General features: G+C 42.5%; 1 protein-coding gene across 10 annotated transcripts in view; it reads right to left on the reverse strand.

The window, feature by feature from the left end:
- The window catches only part of SEC22C (SEC22 homolog C, vesicle trafficking protein), a 227,785-nt gene that overhangs the window by 196,428 nt on the left and 18,405 nt on the right, over positions 1 to 12,952 (reverse strand). For 6 of the 10 annotated variants that reach the window (XM_073334772.2, XM_073334778.2, XM_073334780.2 and 3 more), the window contains exons 5-6: positions 4,829 to 4,947; positions 4,081 to 4,146 (exon numbers count right to left, since the gene is read on the reverse strand). In XM_073334772.2, coding sequence (XP_073190873.2) covers positions 4,081 to 4,146; positions 4,829 to 4,947 — 185 coding nt within the window. The remainder of the gene's footprint in view (positions 1 to 4,080; positions 4,147 to 4,828; positions 4,948 to 12,952) is intronic. The other 4 variants (XM_073334770.2, XM_073334773.2, XM_078851863.1 and 1 more) reach the window with 1 other exon arrangement.

The following is a 12,952-nucleotide window of genomic DNA, read 5'->3' on the forward strand; positions in this document are numbered from 1 at the left end:
GGTCACTTCATGACTCTGTCCTACCATAATCTAAGAGGGCAAAGAGCCCAAAATACAATGTTTGTTAGCATTTTCCACTCTCAGCCAAGAAGATGGGAAAGTCAAGAAAGAGCTACTCTGTGTAAAAAGGTGAAACTGACTGGCATCAAGTTTTAGGAGCAGATCACTTCACGTCACCCAAAAAATACGAAGTTTCTACTATGTGAAATACTGGCCCAAAAAATTAGTAGAAGCTACGCAATTACTTCTCTTACTGTATGTATATGTACCACCCCGGGATGGATCACCAGCAGTAAGGACCAAAGGTAGGACCTCTGGATCTATAAGCATTAGACTCTACTGCCTGAGCTAAAGAGACCCAGACCTTGTTATCTCAAAGCCAGCAGCAGATCCACACCTCTAAGTGGTCCAGCCATTAGAGTAGACAGAGAACCACAGTAAAAATGGGTTACACATGTACCAGAGCAAAGAGTTGTTTCACCTTAACTGTCTCTCCCCTTATTTTGGCAGAAAAGTCCAATGAATTTAAAGGGCAAAAAACTTCAATCACAGTTAGAGAATCAAGCCAAGCTAGAAGCCATATGGTACAATAAAGGACTAAGCCCAGAATACTAAGTTTCTGAAATTCTGTGATTGGACAAAACACAAATCAGATATTAAAAAGGTACATTTCATTATCAGCCTAGGTTAACCTATCATGGCAAATAGTTTTCTAAATATTTCTAGCATATTAATCACCACACAGAAATACTGAAAGTGATACTTCACTAATTTACATTTTTGCAAGGTGTTCTTTGAAAGAGGTCTGGAGTTGTATTCACACTTAGAACTTTATATTTATGCCGATTACAAACACTTATTGCAATTCTGCTATTTTACATTTGGCCAGGTTTTCAAAGGGCAATAATGCACAAGCCTAAATCCAAGACCTCAGCTCCTGAAGAAATACTACTTCATCCCTCTTGGAAACCGTCATCTCTGTGCCAAGCCTCATTTATCACAGAGCCGCATCTGGCACTTTACTGTAAAGATGCACTGTATCAAGCCTGTCATTGCTATTTAACAAGGGTCAAATTCTGCCCTCACATTCGTGCTACTTCACTTAAGTCAGTGGAACTGAGTGGCTGTAATGACAGAACATAACTTGGTCTTCCGACTAAACCTTAGATGATGCAGAAACCAACGTGGCATTCTATACACAATAAATATATTGGCTCTTTCCGCTGTAGATTTGAGAACGTGTCCAAAGTAATTCACTCATTTGAAGAAAGGCTGAGCTGGTCAAACAGCAAGGTTTTTAAAGCATTTAATATTTGAAATGTTAATTTGTTATAGGCTAGAATTTCTCTATTTTAGCACTGAAGGTTAGTGTCCAAAGATAAGACTAAATACTAATGTTGAATTTAAATACAGTTAAAGTTTAAAGTTTCCAGACTTATTTTTAAATAAATTAGAGCATGTAGTTTTGCCCATTTTCAGTCCATTTTACCAGTTATGCAAAGTCCAAGTTCCTCAAATAATTGAGCTCAATTCAAGCACCACCTGACCCTGAAATCAGGATGACGGCTGTTCATTTGTAGGTTGGCTTGTTTAGACGTGAGCATTCATCCATTATACCCATGTGAATCAGAAAACCAAGAACATAATTTGGAAAATGAATATGCAAAAGCTCTAAGGAATGCCAAATATGAATGCTTGTTCTTCCACTATACCGCACAAAAGATTACTCAAATTCTTGCAAAGCTCTCAGAGAAGAGGAGAAGGGGTTTTCGGTTACCATTTGAAATAATGCAAGAAGAAATAATTATCTGGCAGCTACCTTAAAAGAATGAGGAAGAGGGCTGTACATGCTATTAAAGAAGTAGACTGGATATTGGGCCAAGCTCATGCTAAAACAGCCTGAAAACAGGACCAGCTCCCACAGAGATTTGTCTCTTAAGCTAAATTCAGCAGTCATGTGTATAACGTAAGTTACAGATCTTTGTGTGAGTTGCACCTGTTTATGCCAGAACTGGTCCACAGGTAGTATTAAATTGCCCATAACATATTTTTGCACTCCATCAAATGCCAGATCAATGTAAGTTACATTACTTTACCAGGTTTCAGAGTAACAGCCGTGTTAGTCTGTATTCGCAAAAAGAAAAGGAGTACTTGTGGCACCTTAGAGACTAACCAATTTATTTGAGCATAAGCTTTCGTGAGCTACAGCTCACTTCATCGGATGTATACTGTGGAAACTGCAGAAGACATTATATACACAGAGACCATGAAACAATACCTCCTCCCACCCCACTCTCCTACTGGTAATAGCTTATCTAAAGTGATCACTCTCCTTACAATGTCTATGATAATCAAGGTGGGCCATTTCCAGCACAAATCCAAGTTTAACTAGAACGTGGGGGGGGGGGTTGGAAAAAACAAGGGGAAATAGCCACTCCCAGTCATTAATGACTCCTTAAGTCATTATGCAAGGTAGCCTATTTCCCCTTGTTTTTTCCTACCCCCCCCCCGGACGTTCTAGTTAAACTTGGATTTGTGCTGGAAATGGCCCACCTTGATTATCATACACATTGTAAGGAGAGTGATCACTTTAGATAAGCTATTACCAGCAGGAGAGTGGGGTGGGAGGAGGTATTGTTTTATGGTCTCTGTGTATATAATGTCTTCTGCAGTTTCCACAGTATGCATCCGATGAAGCGAGCTGTAGCTCACGAAAGTTTATGCTCAAATAAATTGGTTAGTCTCTAAGGTGCCACAAGTCCTCCTTTTCTTATTACTTTACCACTCACAGCTGATGTGTAAGTTACACCATTAACATCAGCAACGCCTTTTGCCTACTGACTAGGAGTCTGTTGCAATATCCAACATGACTGCAATGCAAAAGGATCTTCATATATGACCTCAGGATTGTTTACTGGCAGATAGGGGACAAAAAAAGCTATTCTGTAAAGTAAACAGATGTGCATGTGACAGGGTGCTGGGCAAGAACTGCTGACTCAGCCCTCTGTCACGCCAGCCCCTATTAAGGTAAGTAAATTGGAGCTGGCTAGAGAAAACCTGCAACTAATTGGGAGACAGCTGCCCACCCAATTATCCTGGGGCTATATAAAAGGCTGGGAGGAAGGATGCGGAGGAAGGCGGGGGGGGGGGGGAGCAGCGAGGGAGTGGAAGCAGAGGGACAGCTCTTCCCTCCGGGTGCAGACACTAGCACCCCAGCGGTGGATGGTGAGAAGATGGTGGGAGCACAGCCTGTAAATCAACAGCACCAGTGGTTACTGAAGCCCAGGGTCTCGGAGTGACTTTGTCAGCACAGCAGGGGTAGGAGCCAAGAGGGCCCTGCAGCGCATAATTGTCATTTTACAGATAGAAAGACCAAGGCTGAGAAGTTACGAGATTTATTCAAGGCTGCACTGAGTCAATGGCAGTGTTAGAATAAAACCTAGCAGGCCCTGGATTTGTCTCAGATTCACAAACAATTTTGGTGATTCATATATCATGACAGGGAAACAATGGAAAAACAAGGTTTGTGCTACAGTATCTTAAGGATTCTCTTTAGAAAATGTTAAAGTGTGAAAGAGTTTTAAAACTAGTTAATATAATTAAAATTATGGCTCAAGGCTTTTGAAGTTTGTATGACCCTGCTTTTTCAAGTGGTTTAAAGAAAACGCTACAATGCTGGAATAGCACAAAACATACCTATTGCTACTTTGGGGAGTTTTCATTTAACTAGTGGTTTATGTGTGGGCTATTTTAAACCAGAATAGTTCTTGAGATATATGTACAATGAAAGGGATAGATAAACTTACAGCTGAGGGGTTGAGAGGAGCTATAAGTCAATAGGTGCCTAATGGGTTAGAAGTGTGAAGGCTCCATTTGTAGACCGCATCTACCCAATGCCCAACTTTTGCTCCTGTGTCACGTATGCATCCAAGCACAGAATTTCAGCCAGCGAACAGACAATGTGCTTCGAAGTCTCCTATTCTGCACATTGATCACACTCGACAAATGTTTGTTAGATGCAGCGCAGTAGATGAAAAATGCAGGAAGAGTGCCAGAGCACAATAGCTAAATTTAACATACCTGAAAAATGCAGGCTAGAAAAGAAAGGAGAAATGCTATTACATTTCCAGGTCCCTCGTGGTCTTCCTGTTTGGGGAAGATAAAGAAGAATATTTTAAGAGTTACTGAGTTTTAGTTGATGCCAAGTGCTGCTTGACATTTTATACAGGTGCATTCTATAGAAATACTTATTCTCATTCTACTGTGGTACCATCATAATCTCAGAATACAAAGTCAGACTGGAGTTAAATCAATATTCATTGAACAAAATACTGGAAATTGAGATGTATGGATCAATTTAGGCCACAAAATAAAAACTGCGAAACACTAAACGATTTAGACTTTTTTTAAAGAGGTACTTTATGCTGATTCCACAATGTATTTTCTAAAAGATATAAAAGTGCACTATCCGAAGAAACACATGCAATTTATCAAAACAGACATTTTAAAGTGGGACAATATGTCCACATAAAATCCTTCCAGGATGTCAAAAATAAAGATTCGCCTCCACCTTTCAAATGAACTATATCACTCCACTCCCTCCAGGGAAAAAAGATTTTTCAACATGCCCTGAAGCTCAAAAAACTCAGGCTCTGACAGATCAGAGTGCATGAAGTATATTAATTGATCTGAATAAAGCTCTCCGGATAAACAAATTATAACTTGAAAAGTTATGGTGTGCAATAGCCACCGATGATCTGATACCTGTATAACTCTAATCCTCCTCTCCTTTCCCCACATTACAACTCAAAAGTCAATAAAAGGTTACCTGAAAAGAATACTCTGCTAGATGAACTCCTCGAATGAGGTTCAAAGCCCCACACATGATGTTGAGAACAAGAGACAGAATCCCCAAAGGAGTCACAGGTTGCATTCTGTAGGTAGGGGCTTCAGACAATTTAAAAAAAAAAAAAAAAAAAACAGACTATTGAAAATTCATTCTAATTACTTCATTCCTTTTTCATAAGGAAACTCAAATTCAGTCTAATTATGGGTTGCATATTCAAGGCCTTGTGTACTCTCTGGCAAGATGGACTTTAATTTTGTGGCAAGGCACACAGTTTCTGTTGCACTTCATTGCTGAATTCTCAGGGTACCTGGACATTCTACAGCAGCTACCAATAAACTGAAGTGATTTTTAATGGACTGAATGATACGATCAGTCCATTAGCACTTGCATTATGTATTTGGATATTAAGTGTCGCTTATTTTATGCCACACCTAAATTTTCAGTTGTCAGCATGCTACAGATTTTTGTATTGAAGACACTTCACTTCCTTGTCAGCAGAAAAGCTGGAGGTTTTGGCATCCAGAAGTCATGGGAGGTGGCTTACAGTTCTTGCACCCAAGAAGCAGTTACAGCTTTTGACACTGGAGAGGGGAAGTATCTCCTCTTTGCTGCTCCTTGTGGGCAGAGATGACTTTACACATAGGGACTGAAAGGGGCTTTAACTCTTAGGGGGCAGCTACACCACAGGATTCTTTTGGCGGCGTGTAGTATTTATATGTGCATAGGCCTTCCAGCACAGGTATCTATAGCAGCGTAGACATGTTCTCTACTGGCCCATGCTGTGCCTCCCCTACACTGCTATTTTTAACAGTGTAGTGTCCCACTGCGAAGCCCTTCCACAGTGCAGGGAAAGGCTCCAGTAGCTCTCCGCTGCTGAAGCCTTTCCGTACAGCAGAGAAAGGCACCAGCAGAACGGAAAAGGCTCAGCATTTCCCCACTGCTCCCCCTTTCCAGAGTCCTTCCTCCTGGCAGTGAAAGGCTCTGGCAGCAGGGAGCAACTGAAGCCTTTCCACACTACCTGCCCTCTGCCAGAGACCTTCACCACAGTGAAAAGCACACCGTGTCCACTCTGCACCGCACAGCTTCACCGAAAGTGGTGTGATGTGTAGACGTAGCTTTAGTTCCTGACCCCAACAAACCCTCAACAGCTGCACTGCTGGTACCCACATCCATCATCGATGGTTTAAGCACCTTATCTGCCAACATTAACCTGCACTTAGGCTTCTGAAGGAACTCCAGCACTGAGCTGAGCAGGCTAATTCACACCTCAGATACTGGGCTCCAATTCTCTCTTACACCAAGATGCACAAGATACAAGAAAGAAGAGACGGGTCATCAAGGAGCCACCCCAGTTCTTACGATGTTCGGGCCTCAGCCCAGCTATAGCCAGTAGCTGGCTGGTATCCCCAAACTGTGGAGCATAGAGGAGGTCCACTTTGCACCCTCACCAACCATTCATGCCTGGGGAAAGGGGCAGATGGCACAGGAGGTAGCTCCACTGGCTTTTATGCCAACTGAGAATTCCTCTCCACCAGCTCGGGTCTCAGTTCAGCAGTTGTAGCTGGATTCCATCATCTTTGCATTGCTAAGGTAGCAAAGAGCCTGCAAGCAGGGAAGACAATGTGCAGCACCATTTTATGCTCATTGTAGCTTCAAGAAGACTAAACAAAATAGTAAAGGTTTTCCTTACACCCATAAGGGCTAGAAACTTATTTATAAAAAACAGCAGAGTATGGAACTGCAATCATGAAAACACAGAATACCCAATTCACGTATTTGAGCATTATATAAATCGATACAAACAATACATTTAAATATTAACTTAGTTAATATCAGACTTAAACACACAAGAGCAAAGAGTTAAGAGGCAGCAATTCCTTTATTGGAAGGGCCTCAGAACCAGAAGTGATCTTACTCCACCTCAAAAATACACACTAGTAGCAATATAGGAATGCAAAAAACCGATTATGTATGTTTTATAGCACCTTTAATCTCGCTGTCTCAAAAAGCAGTATAAATATTATGCCTCCCCAGGTCAGGAGCTCCCCTATAAGATAAATGCATATCATCACATTTCGCTCTTTAGTGAAATGCAGCAGCTGTTTAATACAGTGATACTGAACAGTTTAAAGTAGGAATTTCACTCACTCACTTTTTTTTTTTATTAAAGTCTTGTCCTATAACTGAGGTTTCCTTGACAATGTGGGCTTACAGAAAGCTTCAATGCTATTTGAATACAGTGGTGTAAATCAGTGCTAATAAATGGCTATGCAATTAACTCATCTGGCACTCACCCACACACCTGTTTTCATCTCAGACACTGCTGTGGCAGCAGCCACATTAATTTTGTGATGCAATATGCCAGCATCATGCAACATTACTGGACACAAGTTTCCACTGAAATCAATGGTGTAGGTATCTCAGTCACTTAAATATGACTTTGCCTAATAAAAAACAGCAATGAAATTTAACATCGAAGTGACTCACTGAACAGTGTTTAGTCAGATAAGCAGCACCAGCATGTTTTATTTTCTCAATGATCTGCACACACAGTTCACTGTACATTACTCTTGATGGATTAAGTTTTACTAAAATAAGCAATAGTGCATATTCCTCCCGACACAATTTTCCAGAAAAGAGCATTGATTCTCCCTCCCTCGTCTAGCTATCCCTTGATTTCAAGTTGCCAAGTTTGTTCATGCAGACGACATATGCCTTGGCACTCAGTCACATGCCTTTGACGTACCTGAGTGTTCTAAACGCAGATATGGTGGCTATGACGGATTGTCGTTGGCTGCGCCTGATACCAAGTGGAAGAGACTGCATTGAGTGTTTCCCACTTACATCATGAACAAGTGGGCAGACAGCTGAATATAGTTCTCAATGGTCAGCGAATAAAGTGTGATTCACACCTGGTCTATCTAGGCATGACATTGGATGGAACTCTCACATATCACGACCATTTTATAAAGACAGCGACTAAGGTCAAAATACACAAACCTGCTCAGAAAACTGGCTGGAATGACATGGGGAGCCAAAGCCCAAAAGTTACACGCTTTAGCCATGGCACTCTGTTATTCGGTAGAGTATTGCACTCCAGTATGGGCTTACTTGTCTCACACAAAGATGACTGACATACAATTTAATTCCACCATGCATATTATTTCAGGCACACTTAAATCTACTCCTCTACCATAGTTACTGGTTCTCTGCAATATTGCTTCACTCAGTGTTTGCAGAGAGGAAAGCATAGCAAAGGTCATGACAACACTGCACGATAATGCCACAGTCACTGTTAATTAAAGATTGTTTAATCCACCACATGATCGTCTGCACTCACATTGCCCATTGTAGATAAGTTTACCAGGAGAGGGATTTACGGTAGAGGACACGTGGTGAGCTCTATGGTCCTCAGAGAAAGTGACAAATAATTATCTTGTCTCGGACCCCACTCAGTGTCATCCTGGGTTTGATTTACCATGAAGGCAATAGAGCCTTATGAACCAGTTTCGTACTGGACATGGAATTTGTGCTGCAGTGAAATTTTACAGACAGTCCACTATGTCAGTATGGGCAGCCACAAACTATGACACATATTGTTGAGGACCGCAAAGTGACTCAACTTCCTGGAGGTCTTCGTGCCTTGAGCATTGTTGATAAGAATGCTGTGGCTTGGCTTGACTGGACTGCATGCGCCAAATAAATACGTTGCCAAGATTCACTTCAGAGCCAATCAGTGTTTCACTTTAAAACAAACAGGAATTGTCAGTAACTAATATAAGAGTAATTCTTCCCAGCTTGAAGCAAGCATATCACCAACTTCCATGCCCCAGTGAGAAACTATGGAGGCAACATATTGAGACTTGAATATGATGAAGAATCTAGTTTAGAAAATTTACAAATTAGACTTTCTATACAGGAGGCAATAAGCATTAATATCATGGGAGAAAAAAAGAGTGGAGACTGCTATGCCTGATCACGTGGGGTTGGTTTATTTCTGACTAGGAACTGATCTTTATACCCCAAGACAAAAGTTTTCATTTTATTCCTATATATGTCTTAGGCATTACCCACTCATAAAAGTTGTACCAATTACAGTGGTATGGCTTATTTCCATATTTAAGAGAATAAACCACGCCAGTATAAGTACCGTTATACCAGTATAACTACAACCACATTAGGGGTAGTACTGATGTAACTATTTCAGTAGGAAAAAAAAATAAAAGCACACCCATAACAGAAATAGTTAAGTCGGTACATAAATTGTGTGGACCCGGCCTTGGGGAATGAGAGTCTCTTCCGTGCTTATCAGCAGCAGTTCGTGCATATCTCGAGGAGACATACAATCCTGCAAATCCATTCACTAAGTAATAGGTAGAAGTTTCAATTAAGATTTTTCCAAACTGATTCCCTCAGCCTATTTAACTGGAGATCGAATGGAATTTTCAGCAAACAGTAATGTCTATTTCCTCAGGGCATTGTACAAAATAGTTGGCTGCCAAGGAGCCAAGCAGAGAAATAAGGCAGCTCCAAGTCAATGCACAATCTTTAGCAGTATGAAATTAGACTCAGACATTTCCATTTAAAAATAAGTGAGGTATTTTAAATCTGAAAACCATTTATATTAAGATCTCATCTTAAGAAAATACAATTATGCTTTAAATATGACCTGTAAAGCTGTTCAGGAGACAAGCGATGCAGCATTGTGTTCTCCCAAATGAACACCACTAATTAGCATGTTTACCAGACAATTAGGACAAGATGCTTTTTCCATTTCATAAGTACTATTTCAGTATCTGTCTAAGATGGAAATGTTCTCTCCTCTCCACATCATCTATTTACAACATTTCCTGTGTGCCCAGTTTCTTCCAGAACTCCACCGGCTACAACAAACACCATCAAGATAGGAGTTAAGCTTTCCAGTAAGACAATGGCGACCACACTGACCAAGGGAACAATGCTAGCACCTTGCTAGCAAGAACTGAGTTCAAGCACTGTTCTTTAGCACAGTACAAAAGGGGTTCCCTCTGGCCAGAGCAGATTGGAAGTAAATGGCTAGACTACACTCACCTTTCCAACATTAGAAATAAGACGTCAGAAGATCTGGTCACAACATGGTTACAAAGTGTAGATAACCACCTCCCTGTGACAAGACTAAAACCTTGGACAGTACACGTTTTTACCTGTTTACGAGGACATGATTAGGTCTTGTCTTATACTATATCTTTCAACCTTATTGAAATCAGATCCCCTGGCTTTGCGTTTCAGAGTAACATCCGTGTTAGACTGTATTCGCAAAAAGAAAAGGAGTACTTGTGGCACCTTAGAGACTAACCAATTTATTTAAGCATAAGCTTTCGTGAGCTACAGCTCACTTCGTCGGATGCATACTGTGGAAAATACAGAAGATGTTTGTTTTTATACACACAAATCATGAAAAAATGGGTGTTTATCACTACAAAAGGTTTTCTCTCCCCACACCCCACTCTCCTGCTGGTAATAGCTTATGTAAAGCGATCACTCTCCTTACAATGTGTATGATAATCAAGGTGGGCCTTCTCCCCTCCCCCCCTCCAACCTTGTGTGCAACAAGAGTGATGTAGTGGTGGGAGTCTGCTATAGACCACCGGACCAGGGGGATGAGGTAGATGAGGCTTTCTTCCAGCAGCTCACGGAAGCTACTAGATCGCATGCCCTGATTCTCATGGGTGACTTTAATTTTCCTGATATCTGCTGGGAGAGCAATACAGCGGTGCATAGACAATCCAGGAAGTTTTTGGAAAGCGTAGGGGACAATTTCCTGGTGCAAGTGCTAGAGGAGCCAACTGGGGAGGAGCTTTTCTTGACCTGCTGCTCACAAACAGGGAAGAATTAGTGGGGGAAGCAAAAGTGGATGGGAATCTGGGAGGCAGTGACCATGAGTTGGTTGAGTTCAGGATCCTGACGCAGGGAAGAAAGGTAAGCAGCAGGATACGGACCCTGGACTTCAGAAAAGCAGACTTCGACTCCCTCAGGGAACGGATGGCCAGGATCCCCTGGGCGACTAACTTGAAGGGGAAAGGAGTCCAGGAGAGCTGGCTGTATTTCAAGGAATCCCTGTTGAGTTTACAGGGACAAACCATCCCGATGAGTCGAAAGAATAGTAAATATGGCAGGCGACCAGCTTGGCTTAATGGTGAAATCCGAGCAGATCTTAAACATAAAAAAGAAGCTTACAAGAAGTGGAAGGTTAGACATATGACCAGGGAAGAGTATAAAAATATTGCTCGGGCATGTAGGAATGATATCAGGAGGGCCAAATCGCACCTGGAGCTGCAGCTAGCCAGAGATGTCAAGAGTAACAAGAAGGGTTTCTTCAGGTATGTTGGCAACAAGAAGAAAGCCAAGGAAAGTGTGGGCCCCTTACTGAATGAGGGAGGCAACCTAGTGACAGAGGATGTGGAAAAAGCTAATGTACTCAATGCTTTTTTTGCCTCTGTCTTCACGAAAAAGGTCAGCTCCCAGACTGCTGCGCTGGGCATCACAAAATGGGGAAGAGATGGCCAGCCCTCTGTGGAGATAGAGGTGGTTAGGGACTATTTAGAAAAGCTGGACGTGCACAAGTCCATGGGGCCGGACGAGTTGCATCCGAGAGTGCTGAAGGAACTGGCGGCTGTGATTGCAGAGCCATTGGCCATTATCTTTGAAAACACGTGGCGAACCGGGGAAGTCCCGGATGACTGGAAAAAGGCTAATGTAGTGCCAATCTTTAAAAAAGGGAAGGAGGAGGATCCTGGGAACTACAGGCCAGTCAGCCTCACCTCAGTCCCTGGAAAAATCATGAAGCAGGTCCTCAAAGAATCAGTCCTGAAGCACTTGCATGAGAGGAAAGTGATCAGGAACAGCCAGCATGGATTCACCAAGGGAAGGTCATGCCTGACTAATCTAATCGCCTTTTATGATGAGATTACTGGTTCTGTGGATGAAGGGAAAGCAGTGGATGTATTGTTTCTCGACTTTAGCAAAGCTTTTGACACGGTCTCCCACAGTATTCTTGTCAGCAAGTTAAGGTAGTATGGGCTGGATGAATACACTATAAGGTGGGTAGAAAGCTGGCTAGATTGTCGGGCTCAACGGGTAGTGATCAATGGCTCCATGTCTAGTTGGCAGCCGGTATCGAGTGGAGTGCCCCAAGGGTCGGTCCTGGGGCCGGTTTTGTTCAATATCTTCATAAATGATCTGGAGGATGGTGTGGATTGCACTCTCAGCAAATTTGCGGATGATACTAAACTGGGAGGAGTGGTAGATACGCTGGAGGGGAGGGATAGGATACAGAAGGACCTAGACAAATTGGAGGATTGGGCCAAAAGAAATCTGATGAGGTTCAATAAGGATAAGTGCAGGGTCCTGCACTTAGGACGGAAGAACCCAATGCACAGCTACAGACTAGGGACCGAATGGCTAGGCAGCAGTTCTGTGGAAAAGGACCTAGGGGTGACAGTGGACGAGAAGCTGGATATGAGTCAGCAGTGTGCCCTTGTTGCCAAGAAGGCCAATGGCATTTTGGGATGTATAAGTAGGGGCATAGCGAGCAGATCGAGGGACGTGATCGTTCCCCTCTATTCGACATTGGTGAGGCCTCATCTGGAGTACTGTGTCCAGTTTTGGGCCCCACACTACAAGAAGGATGTGGATAAATTGGAGAGAGTCCAGCGAAGGGCAACAAAAATGATTAGGGGTCTGGAACACATGAGTTATGAGGAGAGGCTGAGGGAGCTGGGATTGTTTAGCCTGCAGAAGAGAAGAATGAGGGGAGATTTGATAGCTGCTTTCAACTACCTGAAAGGGGGTTCCAAAGAGGATGGCTCTAGACTGTTCTCAATGGTAGCAGATGACAGAATGAGGAGTAATGGTCTCAAGTTGCAGTGGGGGAGGTTTAGATTGGATATTAGGAAAAACTTTTTCACTAAGAGGGTGGTGAAACACTGGAATGTGTTACCTAGGGAGGTGGTAGAATCTCCTTCCTTAGAGGTTTTTAAGGTCAGGCTTGACAAAGCCCTGGCTGAGATGATTTAACTGGGAATTGGTCCTGCTTCGAGCAGGGGGTTAGACTAGATGACCTTC

The sequence above is a fragment of the Lepidochelys kempii genome, chromosome 2 (assembly GCF_965140285.1).
Source record: "Lepidochelys kempii isolate rLepKem1 chromosome 2, rLepKem1.hap1, whole genome shotgun sequence".
NCBI lineage: Eukaryota > Metazoa > Chordata > Testudines > Cheloniidae > Lepidochelys > Lepidochelys kempii.